Here is a 27,440-nt window from a genome sequence, read left to right as displayed (position 1 = left end):
TTTCGGGCTTGGTTGGTTGACAACAGAACTCCCATCTACGTCCGGTCCTCTGCCCTTTATAGTTTTGCGAAAGGCTCCATCTGATGCGCTGTAAAGCCTTTAGAAATCCAAGCGCCTGCCTGACTGACCTTAGGTACGTGTGACAGGACAAGTGCAACGACTCGCTCGTTACGCGCTTTGTGTTGGGTGACAAAGCAGCAACTCGGCATCTATAGAGTGTCAATAAATATGGTGGTTCGCCTTTTTCTTTGTATTTGATAACAAGGCAACAAGCCAAAGTCTAAACAGGATTTATAGCTACAGTCTTTTACTCTGTGCTTTGTATTTTGCGACAAAGCAGCAACTCGGCATCTAAACGGATCCATAGCAACTCTACTTGGCTCTTTGCTTTGTGTTCTGTGGCAAATCAACATGACGTCTGCTATAGTATTAATAGCTATATTGATTTACTTCTCGCCTTGTATTCTGTAACACAATTTGTGATGGACTTTGAAGATACCAGCGTGGTGCAGCAGCTGACACACTTCCTCCTCCCCCCCCCCTGTCCTTTATGTGTTACGCGACCTGATTGTATCCTTGTGCTTCCAACAATCCTTGCCATAGACATAAATGGTTGGGATCATAAGAGGGTCTTGCCACAACTTCAGCGCGAGAGTGATAAAGGTCTGTATTACACAGCCCCTTGTTAACTTTCTCTTTCCTCCTTCATAGCCGGGAAGATTCCGCTATCACCGCCCTAATATTGAAGCCTTATGCTTCCGACACAGCAAATACTAGCGATTTTCAGCCTGATCGGCTGCTAGTGTTTTATCATTTTGGGTCGTTGGGGCCAAGTTCTTAAATCTCGTTGACATCTGATAGGATTAACAACTACGTCGGGTCACTCTATACTTTAGACTATTCATAATATATGACAGTCCAACTTGAAAGACACGCCGTATTGAGTAGAATGCAGCTATCCAGTGCTAATTTCTTGTCTGAACCCTTGAGTAAACCTGTTGCTGACCCCTGAATAAAAACCCTTCTCTGAACCTGTGAATGAGCCTCGTGTTGAGCCATTAAATATCCCCTCACACCTCCCCTATGTCCTCGTCAAGCACGGCAGTCGGGAGACTATGAGTCTCGTCGCTGAAAGCCGCCGCATTACACTCGCGCATAGCGGAGCTCGACACCCATCTACACCCGCGTCAGTCAGTATACAGACCAGGTCGAGACGCGATCCGTCCATGTTGTCCCTTGACATACCTCTTCCAAGACGATCGAGACCTGTTCCAGCTCATCATCATCCAAGCTGCCTACTATCCTGGTCCACCCCACCCACGACCGCAGCTTGACCTGCATCCGCAGCTGCGCCGGCAGCTCGTCCAGCTCCGTGTCGGTCAGCAGCCGCTCCGGCTCCCAGTACACCGTCGGCGCCTTGACGAGGCTGATGGTCACGAGTTCCGGACGCCACTCCACGCCGCCGTCCTCGCGGGGCCAGCGCTCCGCGTCCGGGAAGTAGTCGGTGTTGACCGCGCGGACGACGCGCGTCACCAGCCGGTACCGGTTCATGAGCTGGTCGTGCCACGCCCAGAACTGCACCACGTCCGCGACAATGTCGGTTTCCACCATGTCCCACCACGACCGCTGCCAGGCGACGAGGTTGAGCGCCAGCCGGAGCCGGTCGAGGGGTTCGCGGCCGGCGACCGCCTGGAGGAACACCCCGGCGGTGAGCAGGGACTCGCCGCGCGCGCGGTGCGGCGAGGCGGCGAAGCGCCGGTCGTGGACGATGTAGGCGTCATCCTGCAGAAGCACGCAGTCCCGAAAGGCGAGCTCGGGGTCGCGTTGCATGAGTTCCATGCACAGCTCGGTGTCCTCGGTGTCCCGGTAAAGGGCAGTCTCGAAGGCGTCGGCAAAGTCGTGCGCGTTGCAGCTGGCTTGAAAGTAATGCCCAAGGTTAATGTCCATGGCTTTCGTGTCTTTTTTGGCCAAAATACGGGGAACGGTCTCATTCAGACAAATGTATAGTAGCTTTCTGTTGGTCATATAAGACGTTTCTTGGAATGCCCGCCAAGGTTCCCTATAACTTTCCGTTGATCAGAAAAGATTTTTGTTTCTTGGATTGCATGCCAAGACTCTCTCTGTGCTCTTCAAGGTCCTTGTTCCCTTTTATACCTGTTCCTGAACCATACTTGAACCACGATGGACTCGAGACTGGACTCGTACCCAGCGTCAAATGCCTTTCGCGTGGTAGCATCTCGGTGCCTCGAAACATCATGATTCACTGCCCAAAAGTGAGCGTCCTTTGTGCGTTACAGAACTCAACTGTTGGTCATTGTATCGTATCGTCTGTGGTAAGTCGAGCTTATCGGAAACGATAGCGTCGCACAACCAACGAACGGCTGGAGATGGGCAAGGTATCTTTTAGATTTCTATGTAACGCAAAAGACTGAAGATGTCAATATCCAAAGAGAAGCCCCCCCCTGCCTCCACACCTTACCTACCTTTCACCCTTTCTTATAGAAACAGTCCGTGTACCCCTGCCACAACCTCCCCGACCCCACGACCGGCGCGCCTGATGATGCGGATTTCTCCGCCGGGCTGTTCGCACCAAAGGAAGAACTGACATCAGCAAAACGTGAACAACTTCTTCCCCTAAGATGGGCGTAACACACCGTCGAACCTTACCTGCGTCATCCGGTCCAGCGCGGCCTCACGTTCCACCACGCTCATCCCCCTGAGCGCGTGGCTCGCCTCTTCAAAGGGAATGGTCTCGAGGAGGACGAGGACCCCGTCCAGGTGGTCGTGGTCGTGGTCGTGGTCGTGGTCATCGAGCGAGAGCTCTACTCCTCCTCCTCCGCCGCGGCGGCAAGCTTTGACGTTGACTCGGGCGTCGTCGCGGCGGCCGTCGGGGTCGCGCCGCAGCGGCATCTTTTGGCCCGCTTCCCTTCGCCGCCGCTCGGTCGCGCACGTGCGCATTACGCGGGCGAAGATGTCCCGCGCCTGCGCCAGGTGCTCCCGATACGTCTCCTCGCACGTGCCACCGGCGCCCCCGCGGGAGACGAGCCCCACCATCCGGCGCCGGATCTCGGCCGGCGATCGGCCGGCGCACATCTTGAGGAGAGCCACCGCGCAGGTGATGTTCAAGGCGCGGGACGACTGACCGGGTAGCAGTAGGCGCGCCGCGTCGCGCTCCAGGAGTTGGCGCGTCGCCCGGTCGCACAGGTGCGGGTGCTTGTGCAGGAGAGGGAAGGCTCGGCTGGGCTGCCAGTAGCAGTGCGCGAATTGGCGGGCGAGGGTGAGCGAGATGCCCGCTGTGGTCTTTTCCGAGTTTCTCATGTTGTTCTTGTAGATAATTTGGAATGCTGCGGGTATTGTGTGCGCGTGTGTGTTGGAGCGGATTTCTTCTTCTCTTTTCCTGCAGCTGCCTCTACAACAAGGTTTGATGGAAGGAAAAACTTGTCCAGAGCGATTTGCGGTCAGGTGCCATCTTATATCATGGTTCAGATTCAGTCAAGACCCTGTGATAAGCTCGCACAGAGCTGTGGTACGATGCAAACATTTACACAGCTTGGTCGTATATGCCGTGCAACGGAAGAAGGAAAGGGCCGGTCGGCATGCCAAGGCAGGAAAATCCAATGATGTGTAAGCCTCTCCAAATCTTTGAAGATGCAACATCTGAGAATACAACATCTGAGAATACAACATCTGAGAATACAACATCTGAGAATATAACATCTAAAAATACAACATCTGAGAATACAACATCTTTGGACATCTTTTTTTTCTTCCCGCAGAAGATGTCGTGCAGCAGGCAGATGTAAGCGGAGAGCTTCAACCGGCTGGGTTGTTGACTTGTCGACTAGACAGACACAGGGTCAAGCGCGAAAATTCTAAAAGGTGACGATACCCAGGTAATTTTTGAAACCTTTACAAGGGGTTGCCTGGAACATGTTGGGGCGATTACGCGGCTTGGCAGGTTCCTGACTGACTAAGCTCATGATAAATGGCATAACTATACAACTCTGGCGCCTAGCTTGGACGTTAGGTCAACGTGGGGTTTTTACCGGTCCCTACCAGCTATAGATTGTGATTCTGATTATTTCTACATCAGTCTATTAGCTCTATTACTGGTTCACTAGGAACTGCTACCTCCCTACCTGCCTTGCGGATCGCTTGCCGGGGAAGATCTACACACGGCGAGGCTTGATATTCTTGAAACGGAGCCCCACTGGGACTTCGCAACGCTTGACTCGGCACTCGCTCGTTACTAATTAGTTACTAGGTAGGCTTTACTTTTGGCTTGGCGCAGCAACTCAACTGTAGAGCTCCGTCCGCCGCTCATAGTTTCAGAACATGATCTGCGCCAAGACGAACAAGCGGTCCACGCTTTGCGCCCATCTTTGTAAGGCGTTTCAAAATCAGGGCATGCTCTATCTATTATTCACTTCTCTCCACTCGTCCGATATCCCACGGTCCCGCCATCGAACCAACCAACTCGCCTCGCCCACACCAGCCTTGCACCAACATCCGTTTGCCTCTCAACGATGACCAACGACACTTCACTTCGCACTCGCGAGCCGGTCCCTCGGCGCCCTTCCAGTACAGCATGGCGTAGTTGGCGGCTGACATGTCGGGGGTGCTTTAGTCCGTGTGCAGAGTGAGACGAACCCTGCCTTGACGAAAATGCAGCATGGAACTATGCCCATGATAAACAGACAAGCGTACTCGTGATCGTTGGTTTCCTTTTTATGCTTCCTGAAACAAAAAAAAAAAAAAAAAAAAAAAAGCTTCGGCCATTACGCAAACCATGACATCGTCACCAGGATTCCCACAACCAGCAACCAGTCGCTCTATTTTTCTCTACTTTTTCCCACTCTTTCGTATCCTTCTCTCCTCTTCTCATTCAGCTCTTGTTTCTGCAAAGAAAAGTTGGCCTTCTTCTACTCTTTTTGGGCACCACATCATGCGTCTTTCAACATTCGTCTCTCTTCTCCCGCTGGTTGCTGGTGCCCCGGCGACGAGGAAGCGCGCCGAGCCGGCCCCGATCCTAGAGCACAGAGGCGAGCCCAAGGAGCTGGTCGCTGACAAGTACATTGTCAAGTTCAGGCAGGGCAGCGCGATGAAGGAGGTCAAGAGGACGGTCAAGCTGCTAAGGGAAGACCCGTCCCAGGTCTTCTCCGACGGCATCTTCACCGGCTTCGCTGGCCAAATACACAGCGACGGCCTCGAGGCCATCCGGCAGCACCCAGATGTAAGTCGCTCTCTTTTTTCCCCCTCCTTTTTTCTCCCCCGTCATCCACCCTTCCACCCAAGACAACAAGTTCGCCGACTCTGACCACGTTCTCGTCCCTTCCTCCGCCGGCAGGTCGAGTACATCGAGCCAGTCTCCGTCATGTCGACCAACAACGTCGTCTCCCAGACCCGCCGCGTGCCATGGGGCCTCGAGCGCATCTCCCACCGCGACAACGAAGCCGACAGCTACGACTACGACCAGACCGCCGGCGCGGGCACCTGTGCTTACGTCATTGACTCTGGCGTCGACATCAACCACCCTGTGAGTCAGTCAGTCAAGAACCCCAGAAGATGATGATCAAGGAGAGAAACTAACAAACCCCCCCCCCCCAGGAGTTTGAAGGCCGCGCCACCTCCCTCGGCAGCTACATTGGCAACTCCGACCGCGACGACTGCGGCCACGGCACCCACGTCGCCGGCACCATCGGCAGCCGCTCCTTCGGCGTCGCCAAGAAGACGCACATCTTCGCCCTCAAGGCGCTCGGCTGGTCGCGGCAGGTCGGCAACTGCGTCGGCAACAACGACATCACCATCGCCGCGCTCCACTACGTCGCCCGCCACGCCGCCGAGAACCGCAGCAGGTGCCCCAAGGGCGCCGTGGTCAACATGAGCCTCGGCGGGCCCGCGTCCCGCTCCGTCAACGAGGCCGTGGACAACCTGGCGGCCAGGGGCGTCTTCGTGGCCGTGGCCTCGGGGAACTCGAACCAGGACGCCGAGAACTTTTCTCCGGCGTCGGCTAACGGCGCGTGCTGCGTGGGGGCGACGGATTATTATGACAGGCGGTATGCAATGTCCAACTTTGGCGCGTACGTCGACGTTGCAGCCCCCGGCGTCGACGTCTACTCGACACTCCCCAATGGCCAAGCTGTAGGTTTCTCTTTCTTCTTCTTCTTCTTCTTCTTCTTCTTCTCCTTCTTCTCCTTCTTCTCCTTCTTCTCCTTCTTCTCCTTCTTCTCCTTCTTCTTCTCCTTCTTCTTCTCCTTCTTCTCCTCCTCTCCTTCCCCTTCTCCTTTTCACTCTTCTCTTCCTGACTACCTTTCAACTAACTTCTCGCAACCACAGGGCCCAATGACCGGCACCTCCATGGCCTCGCCTCACATAGCCGGCCTCGCCGCCTATCTTGCCGCCCGGGACGGCGTCTCCGGCCCCAAGCTCTGCACCAAGATACGGAACATGGCCACCCGAGGCGCCATAGTTAACCAGTACGATGACACCAGGAACTTGATTGCCTTCAACGGCGGCCGTTAGATCCATGCCGGACGGACAAACGCCACGAGACTTTCAATAGAGGACATGCTACGAGACTTGTTCTCAATTACGTGTAACGTTTTCAGGAAGCAGGACTACTTTTTAAAAATTCCACGCCTTAATTCTTTCGGCCTCTGCTGTCATGGCTGGCCACCCAACTTAACTCTCCACCAACATGCCCCCTCAGTGTACTGCATGAATGATACGGTAATCGTGTAAATTCTTAATGGATATAGTAAAGAAAATGACAATTCCAGACGCATGTAAAAAGAAAAGCTGGGAGTCAAACCCAAGTCTCTGACACGCAATCCTTGCGACAAAACTGCGACCAGTGGTATCCAGAACACCTGACTTTATAAAGAGCCAGAAAGTAAAGTACATGTATGTGAAGAAATAAAACCAGAATAAAGGAAGAAAAGGAAAGAGGAAAGCGCTCTGTAGTAAATGCCTTTGTGGTGCAGAAATTAAAGATCCGGCGAATGCAAAATGAGTTCGCTGGCAGAAAGAAAAGAAATGACAAAGGGTAATAATATGCTATAGGGAATCATCGCTTCTTCGTCCTTACTCCTCATCAACGCTGCCCATCACTGCACTATTCTTGTTTTTTATCCCCAGCTTGAGTATACTGAATCGCTTTCGCACGCTGTTGCCGCGCTTCATCAAGCCGGACTCTTTAGCTGGCACGTCCTTGGAGTCCTGTGACAGGCGTCTATCCGTGCTCGTCGTGCTACCTCGTCGCTCGCCGGAGCTGACCTCGCTAGAGTGCGATCGGAAAATAGCCTGTCGCATGCTGTTGTCTTTGCTCAGACTTCGCTTGTGCCCATGGCTCTTTGGCGATTCGCCGATGCCATTCAGGTCGGGTTGGTGATCCATACTGTTCTTCTTGCCGCCCCCGAGGAAACTCAAGCGCGTGCCCCGCGGCTGCTGCAGAGATACCCGGCGGCCAACAGAGGCTTCTTCTAGTTTCGTACCACCATTCGGGGAAACGACGGTTTGCCACCGAGGGCTCTGCTCTATCGAAGGAGAGGTGCCCCTGAAAACGGTCGAGGGAGTGGAAATCAATTCCTTCACAGGAGGCGGAGGCGCAAAAGTGAGGATTTCAGGAGCAAATGTGCACTCAAAGTGCCGAGCCAACTCATCGTGCCTGCTGGCAGCAAAAGGATCAGACTTGGTTCGTGCAAACAACGCCAAGCATCTCTTGAGCAACATGGCATGGTCAATGAGACCTGTTTTGATGGCCGCGTTGCTTGGGCTGAGCTCTTCCTCGTCTTCGTCCTCGTCCTCGTCCTCGTCCTCCTCATCTTCGCCATCTTCGTCGTCGCCCTTCGGCTCCGGAAGAAGCGTGCGGTAACAAGATACACTTTGATCAGAATTGGGGTTCACAGAAACTGCTACAGCATCCAAAAGAAGCTTCATGTTTTGCTCCTCGCCCTCCGAGATCCGGCGCTCCAGTGCAGCCATCTCCTGCGTCTTGCGCACAATTCGCTCCAGAGCAGTCTCATGGGCAGACAACTCGAGTTCGTTGACATCAATAATTTCACTCCGGCGAAGAATTGTCGGAAAAGGCTCCGCCGTTGTGAAAATCAGCTTCTGAGAATAATGTTCATGAACAGGCCCAGAAGTTGTACGCTTGGCCGTGATGGAGAACACTTGTGGGTGAGAGGAAAGCAAGAAGTCACGAACAACCTGAGGAACACGGGTTCGCTGGTAGATCTGGTGAGTTAGATCGCGGTGTGGCGTCACCACGGAGATGACCAAAAACTGTCCTTCGACTTCGTCGCCATCCTCCGCTGTGATGATTTTTGCAGACGGGTATTGTTCCTGCATCCTGTCTGTAAATGCTGCTGCGCGCTCGCCTGGAGAGCCTTCGTAGATGTATTGCTTGTCGCGAAGCGTAGCCGGAAAGCCGAGACCGCGATAAATAACTTTAAAGTATTTGGGGACAAGCTTTTCACTCTTCGAGATGGTTTCATAAATAGTGGCAATGGCGCGCTCAGCTCGTGCAAGCTTGGCAAAGTCGTAAATGTTGGTTTCGTACTGAGTCTGAAGCTCCTTGTAGGCTGTCAATGCGTTGCTCCAAGACTCGCCTTCCTCGAAATGCTTGATCATGTCAAAGTATATCCTTTCTTTGCGCTCAAAGTGTGTTTGGACCGGATACTCCGGATCAGCCATGGCAGGAGTTTCACGATTTGGATCCCAGTCGTAGAGCTCGGCATGCAATCGCAGTGCTAGACCAGCCTCGGCGTGATTGCGTGATTCGGCCTGCAAATTGGCTAGCTGGTGGACATATCGCACGAAGATTTCTTCCTTCTGCATATCTCGAAGGAACTCCATGAGTCGAAGGCGATTGATGATATCCGATGCGCCGCTTCCGTTGTCACCGCTGTGCACAGCAACCAAAAGATCCAAAAACTCATCCAACGTTCCAGTCAGGTCATGAAGAGCCTCCGTCAATGGCTCGTCTTCGTCTTCAGAAACGGTGACGAATCTCTCCATCAATTCCCCAAGAAAGAGCTTTTGCAAGACACTTTCCGTCAAAGGCTTCGTCTTGAAGTAAACGTCGAGGCAGTCGACCATCTCTGTTTGGATGACGGAGAGATCTTCGCTCAAAGTCCACTCGCTGACAATCATGGTTTGCAAGACTTCGACGGCCATCCTTCTCAGGCCCTCGTGAACACTCAAGCACAGCTCAACAATTGGGCCAACCAGACCCGGGACATACTGGACTTGATAACCCCCCATCTTGGCCAGCCCATACCTAGTGCGTTCTTCATTGCTCGCTTCCCATCCGATGGCCTCCCACGTTCTACGCAGAAGAGCAGCGCCATCCTCACGCACATCGCCGGCGATCTTCCAGACAGCTCGTCGCTTTTGCTCAGGGAAGGTTTCCAATGCAAGGGATGGGCTTCCGACGAGTTTCAGTAACGTCTCGAAGAACAGCCTCCACAGATCGGTGTTGAAGGTTTCGGCGTCATCAGGATGGGGTAGGAAAGACTCCAACAGAATTGTAGCCAAGTACTGGAGCGTGCGCATAGCAGACTTGTGATGATAGATGTGTACACTCAGCCAGCCTTCGGGGAACGCTTCGCCCTTCAAAATGCTCATCTGAACCTGGAGCACGTTCTCTAGCATGGTCTGAATGTTGCTATCCTCTAGCTCCAATTGCATTCCAACCGGTGAGCTTGAGATTGCTGACAGAATAGCAGACAGTTCAGCCAGAGCCTCATCAAATTCAACAGTGTGCGCAGTCGCCTTTGTCGGAAATGGGTATGATGAAGGGAACAGGAGCGACAGCTTCTTTCGCGCGGGTGGGGGCGATGCTAGAATTGACAGATAAGAGTCAATGACTCTAGGCGCATGGTCCGGAATTTCAGGACCAATGTAGTCGAGTTGGTTGGCAAGGATAGAGCAGCAAAGTCGGGTTTGGTTCCTCCACTGGTCAGTCATGTCCGGACAGTGGCCCCAATGAGGACTAATCCAGCGCACGGTATTCGCGCTCAGAGCAGATCTCTGGTCAGGGTGGCTGAAAATATCCAGCTTGGAGTAATTGATAATCAGAACAAGCTTGTACAGAGTCAACTTGCCCTTAACATCAGTGCAAGAGTCCATAAAGTCAATGGCAATATGAAGGATATCTTCGGCTGTGAGCATATCCGTGAGCTCGGGAAGCCACGTATGAAAGTGCTGCACAACTAGGGTCTGGCTACCGACCAGAACAGGGGCCGGGTTTCGCATCATTTCTTCAAGGGCTTTGAAGATTGACTTGAGTTGCTTCGTGAAACCCTGCGCCGAAGTCTTGATACCAATTCCTGCCTCCTTGGCTCGCTGCTGACTGCGCGCTTGTGTGATGAATTTGAGAATGTGCCTGACAATCTTGAAAGTAGATCTCAGCTTGCGAGCAGTCTCGGTTTCTGTCGGGTGTTGAAGCAGACGTGTAAGGGCACGGACAAGGCAAGAAGCCGCGAAGGGGTATTTAAACTGGTTCTCAGCGTATTGGTCAACCAAGGGAACCAGGTTGAAACGTCTGTCGTGCACAATTCCCAACACCCTGACCAAAGCCGTGAAGACAAGGTCCTCGTACTCATTGCTGCCAGAGTGCTCGACCAAAATGCCAAATAAGCTGTCAAGGATGTCGCCAAGCAGCTTCACAATCTCAATTTCAGGCACGAAATTGAGTTGACGCAAGACAGCGGTAAGGTCCTCTTGCGATAAGTCTCTCCACTTCATAAGGCCGAGAATCACGCGATCTTGTGAGAAACGCGTACTACACAGGAATGTGTCGATGAGGAGTAAGGCAAGCGGGCCCGTCACTTCAACCGACCGCTCATCCCTACCCCGTGGTGCCCAGACAGTGGAAAGATAGCCACCTTTGCCAGTCGGTCCTGCCTGTGCTGTCGAGGTATGCTCGTCTATCTTATAGAGCAGCAACCCGTGCGGTCCATCACGAATGAATGCTTCCCTCTCCCAAAGAGGTATGTGGGCGACAGCAAACGGGGGACTTGGCATGTCGCTCACAAACATGACCACATGGGCATTGGCGACGTCATCCGCGGGGAGTGATAGGCGTAGCGTTTGGTTCCATGTCTCCCCGCGCTCCGCAGCGACAGATTTGAAAGTAGTCAAGCCACTGCTATTTGAGGCGGGAAATATGCAGTTTTGGATTTTCGTTCCGGATCGATGCCGGACCTCGAGCGTCACTTGCAAATTTGAGGCCTGCATGCCAGGCGGCATGCTTGTGGCGCTTCCCCCGTATCTAGAGAGGAGATTTTGCTTTGCAAGGGCCGCAGTGTTGATAGTTAGGTAGATGTCCGATCTGGGCCGCGTTGGCGCACCAGAAAATCCGATTCTGCTAGTTTTCGACACACCAGACAATATTGTTGGCGTGGCTTTGATGAGCGCATCCGGGTCGGGGTGGTCAAAGGCCTTAAGTGAGACTTGCAGCCGTTCGCCTCGCCTCGCTCTCTCAAACGACTCTGATGGGCTTGCCATGATTTCCCGAATAATCGGATTCCACTCTTCACCCATTTCTTTGTCCGTCATAGGTCGTGTTGAGGGCGCCCAGATACTGATTACATGCTCAATCTCTTCATCCTGTTTCATGATAGAGTTCAATTTCGTAACGCCAATACCAACAGTACGTTGGGCCATTTGAACCTCTTCCGTCGCCATGCTGACTTGCGACCCGGCGGTGCTAGGAGGGCCTTGGGCATCCCGACTTGCTGTGCGGTTAGAATAAGGTCGGCCTCCTTGCTGCTCGTTGACGGCATCCGTCTTAGAAAAAGACGAGCCTCGCGAAAACGTAGACCTTGTGGATTTAGCTCCCCACATGAAGCTCCTCCTCGAGCTCTTTCCACTGCCAACTGGCAATGACTTGGTGTGTTCCCTGGTGTAGTAGTTGTCGCCTAAACTGCCTGATCTAGTCTGGGGCGATACCATTTCAACTCTTTGTGGAGATAGAACCTTGACGACGAGATAAAGATCTGATTCAGCGGCAGGGACGTCGCCGATATCGAGACTTGACAAATCGGTGAAGAGCGTTCTTGTAGCGCCGTCCTGCATGAGGCTACCAAGTGTGCGACCTGCAGGGACGTCGATACTAAAGGCTTCGGAGAGGTTTATCGGCTTGTCGTGGTGTGGCTTGCTGACGAGGTAGGCGACCAGGCAGGTTTCTTCTGTAGATGTTCCAGCAAAGCCTTTGACGTCTAAAAGCAGATGGTGTAGACTGGCAAGTTCGATTGTTGGCTTTGGAGGTTCGTCAAGAACGCTCATGGTCGACTGGAGCTCTGTGAGTGCGACGGCAGAGTCCTCGCCTGTCAAGATGCGCCCACGGGCCGCGGGGTCGCGCACAATGACTTCTCCACCGCAGAGCTTGTTTACCTGGACCAAATCCCATACTGTTCTTTCGCGAAGAGCCTCATACTCGCGCGATGTGAGGACATTGTAGAGAAACTGCTGGCGGTGCAGGTTGAGTTTGGTGATGAGTTGAGAGAGCTTATCGAGCTTGGAGTATTCTCTAGCGAGGAGAAGCTGGTGAAGATTCTTGGAGTGCCACTCGCGCAGGCATGAAGAAATTTCGTCTATTAGCGGCTCAGAGGCCAATGTGGGCGTTTCGTCGCCAATTTTGAGCATTGGTACGGGCGCTGGAGGACGTGGTAATGTTGGATCACGCTTTACGGGGACTGAGAGCTTCGCACTGGCGCCGAGAGGGAGTTGTTGCAACGGCGCCCGACGTTTGCGTGTGGACCTTGACTTGAGTTGTTTGTCCCCGTTCTCACCATCGCTGTCAAGTCCACCCTTGGCCGAGTCCTCAGACGCGGTCTCATCCTCCGTTGGTGCTTTGCTTTTGCGATTGATATGTTGGTCGTCGTGAGCGATCTGATCCTCGTCTTCATCTTCGCCGAGCAACTCTCGAACTTGGATGCAGCTGCGAGGAAAGATGCCGCTAAAGACTCTGGCCTCGAGGGTTTGTCCCTGCACCGAGGTGAGACCTGCAAGAAGGCTAGGAGGGGCAACGAGATAGCCCCTCAGCCAGTTGCCATCGGCAGTCTCTTCAATGATGTAGAGCTCATCGCCAATTTCGAGGGGGAGGTCGGCAGGGCGTTCGGCGGTGAAGGGAAAAGTTGCAACGGCAAAGGCGATGCGCGGGAGCGGATGCCAAGGCATGGCAAATGTTTTGGAGGGCGAAATTCGAGTGCGCGGCAACTGCGACAGAGTCGATTTGGGTCAATTGTTGTCAACGATGTTCAAACGGGATTGGACCTTGATCGCTGTATCTGAAGAAGCTGGCCAGCCCACGAAGACTGAGGTTGCTGGGGGCGGGGGAGTAACGCTAGCAACAACATGAAGCTCCGACAGCTAGCAAAATGCCAGAACGTGTTGTATCCTGCGGGCGATTGAAGGGCATGAATGTCGAGGGCAGGATCGGAGAAAAAAATGAAGTTAGTAAAAGAAGCATTCGCAGCTGGGGGGAGAACGTGGGAGGGCAGAAAGTCCTCGGGGTTGGTTGGGGGGTCTTCTCGCGCACACCCCTGAGCGAAGTGCGAAATGGGAAAGTGAAAGCTCGGTGCGGCTGTAAGTTGTTGTACCTGCGTGCCCACCTAATAAGCTAACGTTGGGCGGTACCGGAGCTAGCAGGCTACCTACTGTAGGTACCTACAATGTGCCGTGTTAGGCATCTACTCTACGGCAGGTTGTTAGAAAAAGCAAGTGACGATATCCAAATTGCCTAAACCATGCTTAAACGGGAAACTTGAGAACGGCATGTAGCGTTGTCTTGGAACTACTGCACACGCGACGCGGAAGGGCATAAATCTCTGGGACTGTGCTGTAGAATTCCTTGATCTGGTACTTACATGAGACGGCAGGTCGTAGGTACTAACCTTAATGCCTTCTGAAAGATGTATGTAATAAATAAATAAATAACTACTGCCTTCGGGGTCTATGCATTAGGTTTCTCTGTACAACTCCTAAGATATGAGAAATAGTGCTACTAACGTGCCTATACCTTCGCTACGTACGCATGAGCCGCATCACAACTGCCTATCAATAATTCGTACAGCTGAAGCGTTTGCCGCTAGATGGCGCCAGCGGGGTCCTACAATGGATGGAAATCGAAACGGGGGATGGAGGATACCTGGAACCACGGCCCATGCAGCAGCAGACAGGGGATAGCGTGGGTGGCCGACCTGGTAGGGACGGCACCGCACGGATGTTAAGTTAAATCGTCGGATGAGTAAAAGCAGTCATCCGTGCCTAATAAACCCCCTTATTGTTCACATGTCCCAATTCCTCGGAGCAAATTCCCCTAAAGGTACGTACTTTGTAAGTGGCAGACACCTACAATGTATGTATGTATGTACATATGTATGTACATACTGTACATAGGTAATTTATTGTGCGGTCCGTCCCCCCACTCAACCCGCTGGTTCACAGAAATCTTGATAGCAATACTTTGCAGATTCAGAATCGCACAATAATCGCACAATGTAACCAGAAGGTATAACACAATACCTTTGTGAAGTCCCGTGAAACCAGCGGTGCGACCGCGTCGCGAGGAGCCCCCAAATTTACCGCAAAAACTGCCTGCCACACTGCTGCATCACTGCAACCCTCACTTTCAATCTGAACCATCCGCCCCTCCTCATTCTCCGGCAATGCGTTACCTTGCGGATACATGCTGCACAAGCCCTTACCCATCATTTGGATGCAACTTGACCCTCCCTGCAAGTTGATATAGTCAACAGGACTATCCAGATATGTATACGGATTACTTAGAATCGTAATGTGATCCAAGACAACCGGGGTAGCTGCTGATGCGCGTCACCTATTACGTAGGTTAAGGAATTATAGGGTACGCAATGCTTGCCCACCATCGTAGCGAGGCGGCGCAGCCGTAGCAATAGATCAAGCCTTGAGATTCTGCCCCCCTCCCCAAACAATAGACAACTGTTATTCACAACTTAGTCGGTTTCAACCTGTTCTATCGAGACGCCCGCAACTCTCACCGCCTCACGCTGCAAACAGGACAAAGCTCAACCGCACCACCTGGTCCCGCGCAAACTGGCCGCCATCGCGCTGTACTTGGCGGGTCTCTGACTCAACGTCATCTTAAGACAACTCATTGCCCTTCTTGACACAAACAGCACCACCTTTCCTCATACCCCCTTTAGGGCCTGCCATTGTCCACGCTGTGCATAACTTCAACTTGGTATAACTAGAACTGGTTTACATACAAGTACCGCCCTTGTAGTCAACAAAATCCTCGAGCCGCCCCCTATCTCCCGGCATCCCTCCCTCCCGCTGCCTCCATAACCAACATCAAACCGCCGCTCAAACGAGCGAAGCCCACTTCTCCGCCACATAGCCATGGGAACGCCCTTCATCTCGCTCGTCGAGCCTAGCAAGCTCGAGGGCTACCAGCCGGGCGCCCCGCGCCAGGATCAACCCGCCGGCATCGCATCCACCTTCCTCGACGCCATGGAGGTCCGCGAGGACGTCTTCGTCCACGAACAGGGCGTCCCCGCTGCCAACGAGTTCGACGCCGACGACTCGCGCTGCTGCCACTGGGTCGCCTACGCCAGCGTCCATACCACCCAGGAGCCCGAGGTCCGCGACGACGACGGCGCCGTCGTCCAGCCGCGCAAGAGCTCGACGCGCAGCACCCCCATCGGCACCGTCCGCCTCGTGCCCTTCCCACACGGGCCTCATCCCGTCATCGGCGGCCGGTACTGGAACAACGTCCTCGAGGGCGAGCCCGAGCCCGACCAGACTGCCGCGGATGTGGCACCTACTTTCGCGGTGGACCGGCCAACCACACACCACGATGGTCGAGAGTCGTACGTCAAGCTCGGCCGGCTCGCTGTCCAAAAAGGGTTTCGCGGTAACAAGATTGCCGGCCTGTTGGTCAACACGGTCCTGCAGTGGCTCAAGGAGAACCCCTCGTTCTTTGACCCCAGCATCACCGAGCTTGGCCTCGAGCAGATGGGTGCCCGACGAGAAACTGACATTCCATCATGGGGCGGTTTGGTATGTGTCCATGCGCAAAAGCAAGTTCAGCCCTTTTGGGAGCGTTGCGGATTTAAGATTGATGAAGGCATGGGGTCCTGGTGGGAAGAGGGCATACTTCACGTTGGCATGTTCCAGCGCTTATCTATTGGCGAGAAGAAGATGCGAATCTACTGATGAATGATCACCCGGCTGGTTCTGAAATTTATAGAGCTTATGATTTGACATGACCTGAATGAGGGCAGATATAGAATTCTGCGAGAGCTTACTCACTTTTTTTCTGCCCAGCGACCTAATAGACTACCATTCTTCTTGATACAATCAGATCTAGTTTGACCTAGTAATTTGCTGCGCTGGTAGAGAATAACCAGTACGATAGAAGCTGGTATTGAAAGGCATCGTGCAAGTCGACCAATGCGTACGGCAGAGATACACCGCGCAACACGATGGACATAGCTTGGGCATAGAACATATCTGTTGAGATTAAAACAACGCTAAGTGACCCGAGTATTGCTCACAACACGTAACACTCGGTGGGCAATGGCTGCATCCAGAATGTCGTTATACAAAGATGGAATAATGACAGCCATTTACAGAGCCACCACGGCTCCGAGCGAGATTGTAGAATATGGTATGACGATTCATTAGGTCAATGGGCTTCATCAGAGCCCAGTTTTATTGAGGCTAAAGACATCTTAATAACAATCTATAGCCGCGTTCCCAGACCCGAAACGCAAAAATGCAATTCTGTAATTTGCCAGAACCACGCCAAAGCCGCACTCCAACCAGCCGTAAATCCATTTTTTCGTTTTCGAAACCCTCTATCGGTTGCTCTTGGCCACACGCTCCAGCTCGTCCTTCTTCTTGATCGCGTACGAGTTGCTGCTGCCCTTGGCGGCGTTGATCAGCTCCTCAGCCAGGCACTCGGCGATGGACTTGACGTTGCGGAAAGCGGCCTCGCGGGCGCCGGTGGTGAGGAGGGCGATGGCCTGGTTGACTCTGCGGAGGGGAGAAACATCGACGGCCTGGCGGCGGACGGTACCGGCGGAACCAATACGGGTAGAGTCTTCGCGGGGACCGCAGTTGACAATGGCGTCAACAGCGACCTGGATGGGGTTCTGGTCGGTCATGAGGTGGATCTAACATCGAAAAGTCCTTGGTTAGCGAACTCGTCCATAATTCTTGTCCATGGCTTCCACGTCGGGTTCAATTCACTACGCATGGCGCATCGTTCGTCTCGTAGTCTTTCGGGCGCTGGCGTGTTGCGAACTGTTGTTTTGTCGTGTGGAGCAGGGCTTTGTTGGGGGTGGTCGTCACTCACGATCTCGAAGGCGTGGTCGACAATGCGGACGGCCATGAGCTTCTTGCCGTTGTTGCGGCCGTGCATCATCAGAGAGTTGGTGAGACGCTCAATGATGGGGCAGCTGGCCTTGCGGAAGCGCTTGGCAGCATACTTGCCGGCGGAGTGGGTGACATAGACGGGCTTGCTAAGGTAGATGTAATCGCTATCGTTCAATTCGTTAGAATACTCGTTCCAAATAGCATTTCCACGGCAAGGACGAGGAGGACGTCGCTCGAACACGCTCTCCTCCCCAATTCCTTGCCCTCGCGCGCCCAGGGATAAACGTACGTCAGAGAGATGTCGCGAACCTCGACATCGTAGTCCCACTTGTTGAACAACTTGACGTTGCCAACCTCCTTGGCGACGTCCTTGGGGAGGACGCTGGGGAGAACGTCGATATCACCGCCCTCAGACATTTTGAATATAGCAGTCGATGGTTCCGTGGATGGCGGCGAACTGCGGTTAGTATGGTCGGTTGTCGTGATGGGATTTTTCGTAAAGTTGGAGGTCTGGCTCGGCTGAGGAGGGTTTGGCAAATTTTGGTGGGTGCTGTGTGGGCCAATCATGTGTCGCGAATAATTGGGTGCACCCTACACGCCACCATTGTTAGGGCAAGCCTGCCCTGCCAGCACTGGTGACGGTGCGGGACCCATCGCCAAAGTGGTAAGTCGACTTCGCAGCGTTGGCAAAAATCCGTCTTCCTCCACACTCCGTCAACGTCAAATCACATCACATCAAAATGGTACGCCCTCGCCCGCCTACGATGACGCTCTCGCCGAAACGAACTGCATAACCAGAGACCAAGGAACTAACCGTCGATTTTTTCACGTTGTAGGCGCCTGCTGCTGGAGCTAAGAAGCAAAAGAAGAAGTGGTCGAAGGGCAAGGTCAAGGACAAGGCCCAGCACGCCGTCATCCTCGACAAGACCACCTCGGAGAAGCTCTACAAGGATGTCCAGTCCTACCGCCTTGTTACCGTCGCCGTGCTCGTCGACCGCATGAAGATCAACGGCTCGCTGGCCCGCCGCTGCATCGCCGAGCTCGAGGAGAAGGGCATGATCAAGCCCGTCACTACACACAGCAAGATGAAGATCTACAGTATGCGACTCCCTCTAATTCTTCTCGGCGAGTGCGACACGAACACAGCGCTAATTATTGTTGACAGCCCGTGCCATTGCTGCTTAAGCGAATTTCGATCAAGGTGTTTTCTGGAAGTTTGGCGTCAATATGGCCTAAATGATATATGGCCGAGGGATGGGGAAAAGATACAAGGCAAACAATTGCCTGGTTGGGACGCTTTCTATACTCGGTTAAGCATACCTAGAAACCGAATTTGCATGAGCAAACGGCAACGGAACGAAATAAAAAAAATTCTTCATGACAACTGCTGAGGATGTTATGCACCGTGACGACTTCGAGCGCTGAGGGACGAATGCCACAAAGGTCTTGCCGGGCAATTGAACAGCTCCAACGCACGTACTTGGACGACCAATGACCTTGAGTATGCCAGTCTGGTGCCGTTTCTTGGCCCAAGAATCTTTCGGGTTGCAACCTGAGTATATGGTCAACGGGTCCATATATGCAACTCAGCATATATATCACCCAGGGCGTCCCCAATCTTGGTATGCAATTGACGGGTACCTCAAATGAGACGAGTTTCTACACATGATACTGCATCCCCGTGGCAGCGACCAGAGCATATCTATGAGATCACGTGACAGCACACGTGACCTATACAGGACTTGGTACGATACCGAATGTTAGCTGTCCCAAGACTGGAATTACTGGAGTAATGGTCATCCATACAACTTGATATCATTGTGCTACTAATTTGCGCCAGGAAGCACGGAGCCGTATTGTTACTACTACCAGGCATGTGATGGCTGGCGGCTTATCGGCCAGGCCGGCTCGTGAACAGGAGGATAGTAGGGACATGAAATTCCGTCTTCATTAGTAGAATCGGCCACTGCATTCTTTATTAACATATGTTGCAAGCCCGTACGACAAAGAAATAATCAAAAGCGACTGCAATGTTGGACGCTTGCTTTGGGATGCACGTCCTGAGTTGTGGTCCAAGCCAGCGGCATGATGCGGCAGAGACCAGCTAGGGGCGGTCGGCTAGCCGGGATATTGGCGGGATTGAAACAAACGGCCGGGCTCTGATGGATACAGGGGAAAGTAGGTACTAATAATGGGAAAACGCTGCGTTGCAATTGGCCGTTCGGTATCTGACGATGGCTGCGCCCTTTAAACCAGATTACCATGCCTGCCTGCTTCTGTTGCCTCCGGCTTTGCCTGCGGCTTTGGAGAGGCCAACTCAGCGGAAGAGCGTTGCGCTTGCCTTCTGGAATTTGATTAGCGGCTTTCTCGGGTGAAAGGGGGCTGCAGGGGAATGGCGCAAGACAGGGGCTTGCGACTTGGCTCGGCGCAACCGCTGTCTGGTGGGCCCCGGACAGAAAAAAAGAGATGGGCGATGTGACTGAGGCATGCAGCCTCATGTACCTCCGATGTGGCGCAGCGTCGATGTAGGTTCTAGGTGAGAAAATTACGATACAAAATGTCAGGATTGTGAAAAGCAACACGGCTCTCTTTACACTACTTGCGCAAATGCTATATCTTTGTAACGGGTGCCCCATGCAGCAACTACATCAAGTGGGTGCGAGTTATATTGCTCGAGGACATGAGGAGCTGTTGTCATGGGAATGATAAAAAGTGAGAGGTGATTGAGATATGGGCTATATCGTGGCTCGGCTTATTACCAGGTATTGACAATGGTCTTACTTCGTGGAAAAGCGAGATCTAGGTATTTCTAGCCAGGCAAACACTGACCGAGGCTCATGCTGGCTTACCTATGTACATATATACCTATGTAGGTACCTTGTCAGCTGTGGCCGAACAGGTTCCCAGCTACGTACGGGGTACTAAAGCTAAAGTGCGTATTACTATTCATAGACGTCTTGAAAGAGCATGGCGGGAGAGGCTGGCAAGCGGACCGACTGGGAAATAATGGGAATGTGTATCTGAGGAAAAAAGATCTTGGTAACAGGCAAACGGGGAACATCCGTACAAATGTTTCTCAACTTCACGGCAGCTCCGGGGGGTTGAGAGATTCAGATGCCAGTCAAGTACCTGGTGGCAGGGCGACCAGGCAAAAAGAACATCGGGGCGAACCGGCAACTCTGTCCCCCTTGGCAAGGCACCAAGGAGACGGCGTGGACCTTGAGGATGCTAGGCGCTGTTGGCCTCAGACCTCCCCTTCTGGCCTCAGGCGCAAACTCCACTGTTGCCATGGAAAGTCCCTGAGAGACGCTCAGCAGCTGGCTCTAGCGCTGGCCCGGAAAGACTCGCTCCCAAGAAAACTTGTCCCTTTCGCTGGACCCGCAGCAATTTTTTTTCGCTCCCCCCAACCCTGCCACCCGGCCAGCAGAGTAGAATTTATTTCGCTCGACTTCCCCAGACACACTTCTCTTCCTTTCTCCATCCCCAAATCTCCCCTCAGTCTTTTCTTGTTTTTTTCCGGGAAAGCACCTGAACATCTATCAACATGTCTCAAGAGAAGCCTAAGGTCCTGGGCATGCCCGTAAGTTTCTACCGTCTTCTTCGCTGTGTTGCCGGAAATGCCGCGTTATGCCGTTGTCATGAAGTCAGAGGGGGGAGGTGGCCATCGAAGCCGCAGCAATTGCGAGTACCAATTGAGTTGCGCTGCAACGCCAATGCCTCTCATGAGATGACTGTGCTTCCTATGGACACCTCAGTGCCCTTCTTATGACAACCGGCGTAACGCGACAAATTTTTCATGGCCTCCAGCTACTCGCTCGGTTACCCCTGGACACGCGTGCTAACTCGCCTCGCAGCCCTTCGTTGCCGACTTCCTGAGTACGTTTCATCCGCTGTCAACCTAGCTCGCCACTTGTCATCAATCGAAGCAATAAAACATGTCACCTGGACCAAATACTAACATCTTCTTCAGTGGGTGGTGTCTCCGCCGCCGTCTCGAAGACTGCTGCTGCCCCCATCGAGCGTGTCAAGCTCCTCATCCAGAACCAGGTCAGTGACATCCATCCACAACACAGCTCCGCTGTAGTGGTCTAACCTTTTGAAACAGGATGAGATGATCAAGTCTGGCCGTCTCGACCGCCGCTACAACGGTATCGTTGAGTGCTTCCGTCGTACCGCTGCTGATGAGGGTATTCTCTCTCTGTGGCGTGGTAACACTGCCAACGTCATCCGTTACTTCCCTACCCAGGCCCTGAACTTCGCTTTCCGTGATAAGTTCAAGAAGATGTTCGGCTTCAAGAAGGACCGTGATGGCTACGCCTGGTGGATGGCCGGTAACCTTGCCTCCGGTGGTGCTGCTGGTGCCACCTCTATGCTTTTCGTCTACTCCCTTGACTACGCCCGTACCCGTCTGGCCAACGATGCCAAGAACGCCTCCAAGGGTGGTGAGCGCCAGTTCAACGGTCTCATTGACGTCTACCGCAAGACCCTCGCCTCCGACGGTATTGCCGGTCTCTACCGTGGTTTCATGCCCTCTGTCGCCGGTATTGTTGTCTACCGTGGTCTCTACTTCGGCATGTACGACTCCCTCAAGCCCGTCCTTCTCACCGGTACCCTCGAGGACAACTTCCTCGCCTCCTTCCTCCTCGGTTGGGGTGTCACCACCGGTGCCGGTATCGCTGCCTACCCTCTTGACACCATCCGTCGTCGCATGATGATGACCTCTGGTGAGGCCGTCAAGTACAAGAACTCCTTCGATGCTGCCCGCCAGATCATTGCTGCCAACGGTGTCAAGTCGCTCTTCAACGGTGCTGGTGCCAACATTCTCCGTGGTGTTGCCGGTGCCGGTGTCCTGTCCATCTACGACAAGCTCCAGGTCCTCATGTTCGGCAAGGCCTTCAAGGGCGGCTCTGGCTAAATGCCATGCTCCCTATTACCACTGTATAGACACTGTTTTTAGTTGGGAAAGGATCACTCGGGGATTTAAAATGGAGAGATGGGAAGTTTGACGGTGAGGGAAGTTGGGGTAGATACCCTGACACTCTGTCATGTGCCACAGCTGATGCGCGGATTAGATTGGCATTGGCATGGCGCAATTCTCTTTTATGGCTCTGCCAAGGACTTTCTAGTCGCTGTAATTTATACACCTACGCAATTTCCCTTGTTGTTAGATTATCTGAACTTTGGTTCCTAATACTTGCCGATTCTATCTTTTGTGATCTCATTCTCATCTCTGCACTCACTTGTAGGCTTCGATGCCGTTTGTCGTTGATTGATGACTAACGGAAGTTCCACCACGACGCGGTGCACAGCGCCCGTCGTTCTCGCTTTGCAATTAGAACTTTGTAACCTTTTCAAGAGCAATCGACGCTTTATAAAAAATGCCACCCAAGCCGACCAGTGGTGCCCGCAGTCGCTCACAAGCTGGCAGCAGCAGGCAAGCGGCCGAGGACTTGAGCGACGCCGCCTCCAGCGACCCGTTCGATACCGGCGACGACTCGCCGCCCCGCCACCGCCCTCAGGGCGCGAGCCGCGACGCGAGCAGCGGCGCCGCGGTAGGGGACTCGGCCGCCGACAAGTCGATCCCCAAGGACTTACTCACGCGCATCCTGCACGACCTGTTCGAGAAGGACGCGACGCGAGTCTCACGCGACGCCAACGCCGCCGTGGGCAAGTACGTGGACGTTTTTGTGCGCGAGGCGATTGCACGCTCGGCGGTGGAGAAGCGTTCGGGTTTTCTTGAGGTATGTGCTCTCTCACGTCTGCTAAATGGGGATGGAAATAGTGTTTAACTGACCTGAATGCTATGAATAGGTGGAGGATTTGGAAAAGATTGCGCCGCAGCTCCTGCTAGATCTCTAAGTTGGCGTTTTGGCACAATCCTACAGATTTGTTGTCATGGACGCGCTTCAAGATGGTACAGAATGGCCGCCACTTCCAGGCGCCCTCACCCCAGAGCGCGGGTAAAGATAAGGAGCAATGCCCCGGAGCCTGGCGCATCGAGCTGGCACCAGGTCATCTGAGGAGACAGCCGGGAGCTCAAAACATGCCTGTGAGGCATTGTCAACACGAATATGGTTGACGGAGGGGCGGCATCATCGCCATGGACCGCTCGTTTGGTAAGCGGTTGCTAGGTTTGAGTGGAAACAAGTCCGGTCAGGTCAACCAGAACCTGGCCTTGGAAACCGATCTCCGTTGCTGGGGCCCGTCGTTTTACTCGTGAGAGCAAGAACGCATAACTCTTCAGCCCCCAAAGAAACATAGCATGACGCGGAAAGCAATGGCACTCACAAATTGCGAGCCTTCCCAAGGAGTATTCGATATTTTCATGCAGCCTTGCAGACAAATACCTGCATCCAATGGGTAGGTATGAACCAATATATGTACGCGAAATATAAAGATACCAAAGCCATTTCCTCGCCCATTCGCGTTTATTTAGTATGCTGAGTTTTAGATTAGCCATAGTGTGACGCCTGCCACTTCGCGTGGCGAGATGGGATCAGATGACAAGGAGCCAATGAACGCTTCGATTACCTTTTTTGCCACAAAATACGGTCACTGCCTAGGAAAAGAAATTGCCGTCATAGCCGCCAGCAAGAGTATAAGTCAAGCGGCCATGTTGCCCCCCGTCGGTGGTCCTCGAGCCGGACTGCAAGTACGGAGCTGTGGGGCCGGGTCTGAAACAGGCCCTGTCTCGTCGGCGTCGTAGAATGGCCAAGGTGCGGCATGGCCAGTGACAGACTTGTGCACGCGAAAGTGCAGCTAAAAAAGAGCGATAGCGTGTTCTGTCCGTCCCAAGAAAAAATTTCCAACTGTCAGCTTTTTCCAAGCCATTGTCGTTGCTGTTCCGCGCAGGCTGCTCAAGTCGACTTCGGCTGTTGGGCCAACAACAGTCTCCGCACCGAGCTGCACCATTTGAGTGATTCCTTGGGAGCCAGTTTTCTCTTTTCTCCGCAATGAGTAAAGATTATATTTTAAGTGAATACGTAATTGTCCTGAAAACTCACCGATCGAGATGACTGACGGATGTAACTAAATTGAAGGAGACACCTGCCACGGTTTGAGCATAACCTCTGACAAGACCTCTTACGCCGCCAACCCCGGGACGAGGGCTTCCCACGCCGACAATGGACGAACGAAGACGCCAGGCCTGGTTTCGGGTGTCCCAATTAGCCCGTTTGGGAAGATACAGATCCAGGGCAAGCGCCACGCAAGATGGATGAGACGATATTCGTCCCCCATCCCCCCACGCTTCTTCCGCGTAGCCAGTTGGGCCAAGTTGTTGGGCAGAGGACTCTCGGAAGACGGCATGCATTGACATTACTGGTTGGTTTCCCTTTTCCCCTGCCTCTTGGCAAGCCAAAGAAAGACTCTGCAGAGAAACAATGAGATGTGCAGGCCGCCAAGGGGACAAGATGTGGTGGCTGATCACTCCTGTTTCGACTAACAAGTCGCCTTTGCCCGGATGGCTGGTTGTGAATCTAGTTCGTTACAGCCCAGATGCTTTGCCTCTGGGCTCCCTCTGGAACTGTCCCCTGCCTTTTTGCAAGAATTTGCATTTATGTTAGCTATCTCTCCCCTTCCTCTTCCTCTTCCTCTTGTCCCTTGTTTCATTATTTCTCTCTTTCCTTCTCAGCTCGTTCTTCTTTTCCTTTCTTGCACAGGCTAGTTCCTTTGTGCGTGCGGTTTTCTCTCTCATTGTCTGTTGGTCATTGGTCCTCTCTATCCCTTTACGTCGGTCGCACGTTCTCTCGCTCGCTTGGCAGCTCTGGCAGCTCTGCTCACCGTCCGGTCTTTTTACGTCTCGTCTAATCCATCGTATCTTACCGCCTCCTCAATACACATCCAGTCATCATGAAGTTCACACTCGCCTCCGTCGCGGCCCTAATGGGTGCTGCCCAAGGTACGCATCCGATGTCGATGGGACAATGCCACAGCGACACACGTTCTAACAGAATCGTACGCAGCCATCAACGTCCAGGTCGTCTCTGTCGGCCGCAACCCCGTCAACAACGCCACTGGTCTGAAGTTCTGGCCGGATAACATCAAGGCGACGGCCGGCAGCATGGTTCAGTTCCAGTTCCTTGCCGGAAACCACACCATCACCCAGTCTGATTTCGACCACCCGTGCAAGCCCATCAACGAGGTTAATCCCAGCGTCCAGGGCATCTTCTCATCATTCCAGCCCGCCGCCGCCAGTGCAGCCAAGGGGGAGTTTCCCACCTATACTATCATGGTCAACGACACCAAGCCCATGTGGTTCTTCTGCAGCCAAGGCCCGCACTGCGAAAAGGGTATGGTCATGGTCATCAACGAGAAGTAAGTCCTTTGTCCTTCCCACTCTCAGACTGTCTCACAGAGTGTTATTCTAACGACCCGCTGCAGCACCGGCGCCAACTCTTCGCGATCTCTTGCGAACTACAAGAAACTAGCGGCCGAGGCCACTCCGGAAGGCGGCGCGACGCAGGGCGGCACTCCGTCTTCCGAGTCTTCCACTGGTGCCACTCCTCAGGGCGCTGCTTCGGCCACACCCTCGACGGCTGGCGCTTCCATTACCGGCGTTTCCAGCTCGATGCTACTTGCTCTTGGTGCAGTCTTTATGCTCCTATAGGAGACTAAAAGCCGTGTGTGATAGCGTCGTGTATATGAATGGGTTAATGATATCGAGCGGGGCCGGCAGGTACTGGAAATTGGTTAATATTCGGGGCTTTCTGTGTACAACGCAGAGCAATCAGTTTGCATCACTTGTTTTATTCTTGGTAACGGTTTTAGCAGTGTTGACCTGTAAAGGTGGCAGAAATGAATATTTGATTACATTACTGTTGGTCACGAGGAACCCTCTTCTTGCGTTTTTCCTGGGCGGATTTACAGAGCGGAGGAACAGTGAGCTTCTCTAGCCAACCTTCCTCGCGCTTCACGTAGCCAACTTTTTGATACTTGGGGCTGTTAGTAAAAAAGTCGACCCAGTGCTTCAGGCCGCTGTGCACTCTTTCTTTGGCTTCTGCCAGCTCCTGCTCTTTGAGCTGCTTCATCTCGGCTGTGGTCCACTTGGAGTCGATTTCGGGGTCGTCAATAGGAAGATACATTTCTTCGAGACCGCGCATATCGGGGGTCAAGTCTTCCTCAAAGCAGCCGCTAACGTAGGCGCGCGACGCATCACGGCCGACAAAGAAGTGATATGAGCCGCCGATGCCATACATGTGCAAGCCGCTCGAGACGTCGAAGATGGTGCCATTGACAGCGAGGTACAGGGGTTTGCCCTTTTCATAGCCATTGTATTGGGAAAGCTCGTCCGGGGTAAGATAGATAGGTCCAGCCTGAATAAACGCGGCTGGGTTAGCGTTCTGGGGGGATTCTGACCACGACCGCTCTGTAGGAGTTGCATACAAACTTGGCTTTCCACCACTCAGGCTTCAGGTAGTTCGGTTTATTCTGCATGCCCCAAAAGAAGCTCTCGCCAGAGCTGATGACATAGCTGAGGCCACACGAAGCAACGAACAAGAAAGTCAACACCCGTAAAATATCAAGGCGGAGCGAACTTGAGTCGTAATCTTCTTCGTCTGTGGTGCGACGCTTTGTGCTCTGCTTTGTCTGGCCATCGTCGCCCTTGGCCTTGCGCTGGCGGAGCTCGCTGTCGGCCATGATAGATTGTTTGATGTGGGTTTTCAGGAGCCAGGTTCGTCCAATATCGTTCGTGGGATGCAATAAATACAGAAACTGGACGCTCCCGCAGCCAAGGCAACGGGAAGAACGAGGCCCGAGGGTGATCGATGCGATGCAAGTCTTAGTCTCCAATTTCCCGATCTAAAACGGGTATGAGTAGCGGGCGGCAACAACGGGAGATGACGCCGGCCCGCCACAGAAAACCACAATCCCTGGTGGCATCACATGACCCTCCCGTCACCACAGCAACGGCGGCCCAAGGTGGCCCCAGTTTGCCTTACCAACGTTTTGGGTCAGGAACCACAGTAAACAGACTTCTGGAATATCAACGCACAAAAGATCAACGACCTACCCAGCAATTTTGCGACCAATTCACGACCACCAGCTTCGGTGAGATAGATGTGGGGTAGACT

At 53.3% G+C, this 27,440-nt stretch overlaps 11 protein-coding genes across 11 annotated transcripts; 6 read left to right on the top strand and 5 right to left on the bottom strand.

The window, feature by feature from the left end:
* Positions 1–1,143: 1,143 nt before the first annotated feature.
* Positions 1,144–1,947, bottom strand: ISF_04919 (hypothetical protein; the record flags this gene model as incomplete). Its single annotated transcript, XM_018848524.1, has 2 exons — positions 1,144–1,176; positions 1,246–1,947. The coding sequence occupies 2 exons, from the start codon at positions 1,945–1,947 to the stop codon at positions 1,144–1,146; spliced, it is 735 nt and encodes a 244-aa protein (XP_018704250.1).
* A 687-nt stretch (positions 1,948–2,634) lies between these two features.
* On the bottom strand, positions 2,635–3,318 carry ISF_04918 (hypothetical protein; the record flags this gene model as incomplete). The annotated part of the gene is made up of 1 exon (XM_018848523.1): positions 2,635–3,318. The coding sequence occupies one exon, from the start codon at positions 3,316–3,318 to the stop codon at positions 2,635–2,637; it is 684 nt and encodes a 227-aa protein (XP_018704249.1).
* A 1,627-nt stretch (positions 3,319–4,945) lies between these two features.
* On the top strand, positions 4,946–6,522 carry ISF_04917 (oryzin precursor; the record flags this gene model as incomplete). Its single annotated transcript, XM_018848522.1, has 4 exons — positions 4,946–5,233; positions 5,348–5,536; positions 5,608–6,141; positions 6,337–6,522. The coding sequence occupies 4 exons, from the start codon at positions 4,946–4,948 to the stop codon at positions 6,520–6,522; spliced, it is 1,197 nt and encodes a 398-aa protein (XP_018704248.1).
* A 561-nt stretch (positions 6,523–7,083) lies between these two features.
* ISF_04916 (Dedicator of cytokinesis) lies at positions 7,084–13,185 on the bottom strand (the record flags this gene model as incomplete). Its single annotated transcript, XM_018848521.1, has 1 exon — positions 7,084–13,185. The coding sequence occupies one exon, from the start codon at positions 13,183–13,185 to the stop codon at positions 7,084–7,086; it is 6,102 nt and encodes a 2,033-aa protein (XP_018704247.1).
* A 2,202-nt stretch (positions 13,186–15,387) lies between these two features.
* ISF_04915 (acetyltransferase) lies at positions 15,388–16,203 on the top strand (the record flags this gene model as incomplete). The annotated part of the gene is made up of 1 exon (XM_018848520.1): positions 15,388–16,203. One exon carries the CDS (start codon positions 15,388–15,390, stop codon positions 16,201–16,203), a length of 816 nt encoding a protein of 271 aa, XP_018704246.1.
* A 644-nt stretch (positions 16,204–16,847) lies between these two features.
* On the bottom strand, positions 16,848–17,784 carry ISF_04914 (40S ribosomal protein S5; the record flags this gene model as incomplete). Its single annotated transcript, XM_018848519.1, has 3 exons — positions 16,848–17,165; positions 17,348–17,531; positions 17,657–17,784. The coding sequence occupies 3 exons, from the start codon at positions 17,782–17,784 to the stop codon at positions 16,848–16,850; spliced, it is 630 nt and encodes a 209-aa protein (XP_018704245.1).
* A 323-nt stretch (positions 17,785–18,107) lies between these two features.
* On the top strand, positions 18,108–18,552 carry ISF_04913 (Ribosomal protein S25; the record flags this gene model as incomplete). Its single annotated transcript, XM_018848518.1, has 3 exons — positions 18,108–18,110; positions 18,204–18,465; positions 18,533–18,552. The coding sequence occupies 3 exons, from the start codon at positions 18,108–18,110 to the stop codon at positions 18,550–18,552; spliced, it is 285 nt and encodes a 94-aa protein (XP_018704244.1).
* Positions 18,553–20,911: 2,359 nt separating this feature from the next.
* On the top strand, positions 20,912–22,282 carry ISF_04912 (ADP, ATP carrier protein; the record flags this gene model as incomplete). Its single annotated transcript, XM_018848517.1, has 4 exons — positions 20,912–20,947; positions 21,222–21,243; positions 21,338–21,414; positions 21,473–22,282. The coding sequence occupies 4 exons, from the start codon at positions 20,912–20,914 to the stop codon at positions 22,280–22,282; spliced, it is 945 nt and encodes a 314-aa protein (XP_018704243.1).
* A 463-nt stretch (positions 22,283–22,745) lies between these two features.
* Positions 22,746–23,226, top strand: ISF_04911 (CENP-S complex, centromere protein X; the record flags this gene model as incomplete). Its single annotated transcript, XM_018848516.1, has 2 exons — positions 22,746–23,108; positions 23,179–23,226. The coding sequence occupies 2 exons, from the start codon at positions 22,746–22,748 to the stop codon at positions 23,224–23,226; spliced, it is 411 nt and encodes a 136-aa protein (XP_018704242.1).
* Positions 23,227–25,218: 1,992 nt separating this feature from the next.
* Positions 25,219–25,975, top strand: ISF_04910 (extracellular serine-rich protein; the record flags this gene model as incomplete). Its single annotated transcript, XM_018848515.1, has 3 exons — positions 25,219–25,267; positions 25,320–25,683; positions 25,750–25,975. 3 exons carry the CDS (start codon positions 25,219–25,221, stop codon positions 25,973–25,975), a joined length of 639 nt encoding a protein of 212 aa, XP_018704241.1.
* Positions 25,976–26,180: 205 nt separating this feature from the next.
* ISF_04909 (heme/steroid binding domain protein) lies at positions 26,181–27,006 on the bottom strand (the record flags this gene model as incomplete). The annotated part of the gene is made up of 2 exons (XM_018848514.1): positions 26,181–26,681; positions 26,752–27,006. 2 exons carry the CDS (start codon positions 27,004–27,006, stop codon positions 26,181–26,183), a joined length of 756 nt encoding a protein of 251 aa, XP_018704240.1.
* Between the last annotated feature and the right edge of the window lie 434 nt (positions 27,007–27,440).

Source organism: Cordyceps fumosorosea, assembly GCF_001636725.1.
Source record: "Cordyceps fumosorosea ARSEF 2679 chromosome Unknown scaffold_11, whole genome shotgun sequence".
Classification (NCBI taxonomy): domain Eukaryota; kingdom Fungi; phylum Ascomycota; class Sordariomycetes; order Hypocreales; family Cordycipitaceae; genus Cordyceps; species Cordyceps fumosorosea.
The sequence above is the reverse complement of the archived record's forward strand: the minus strand, read 5'-3'. Positions and strand labels throughout refer to the sequence as shown.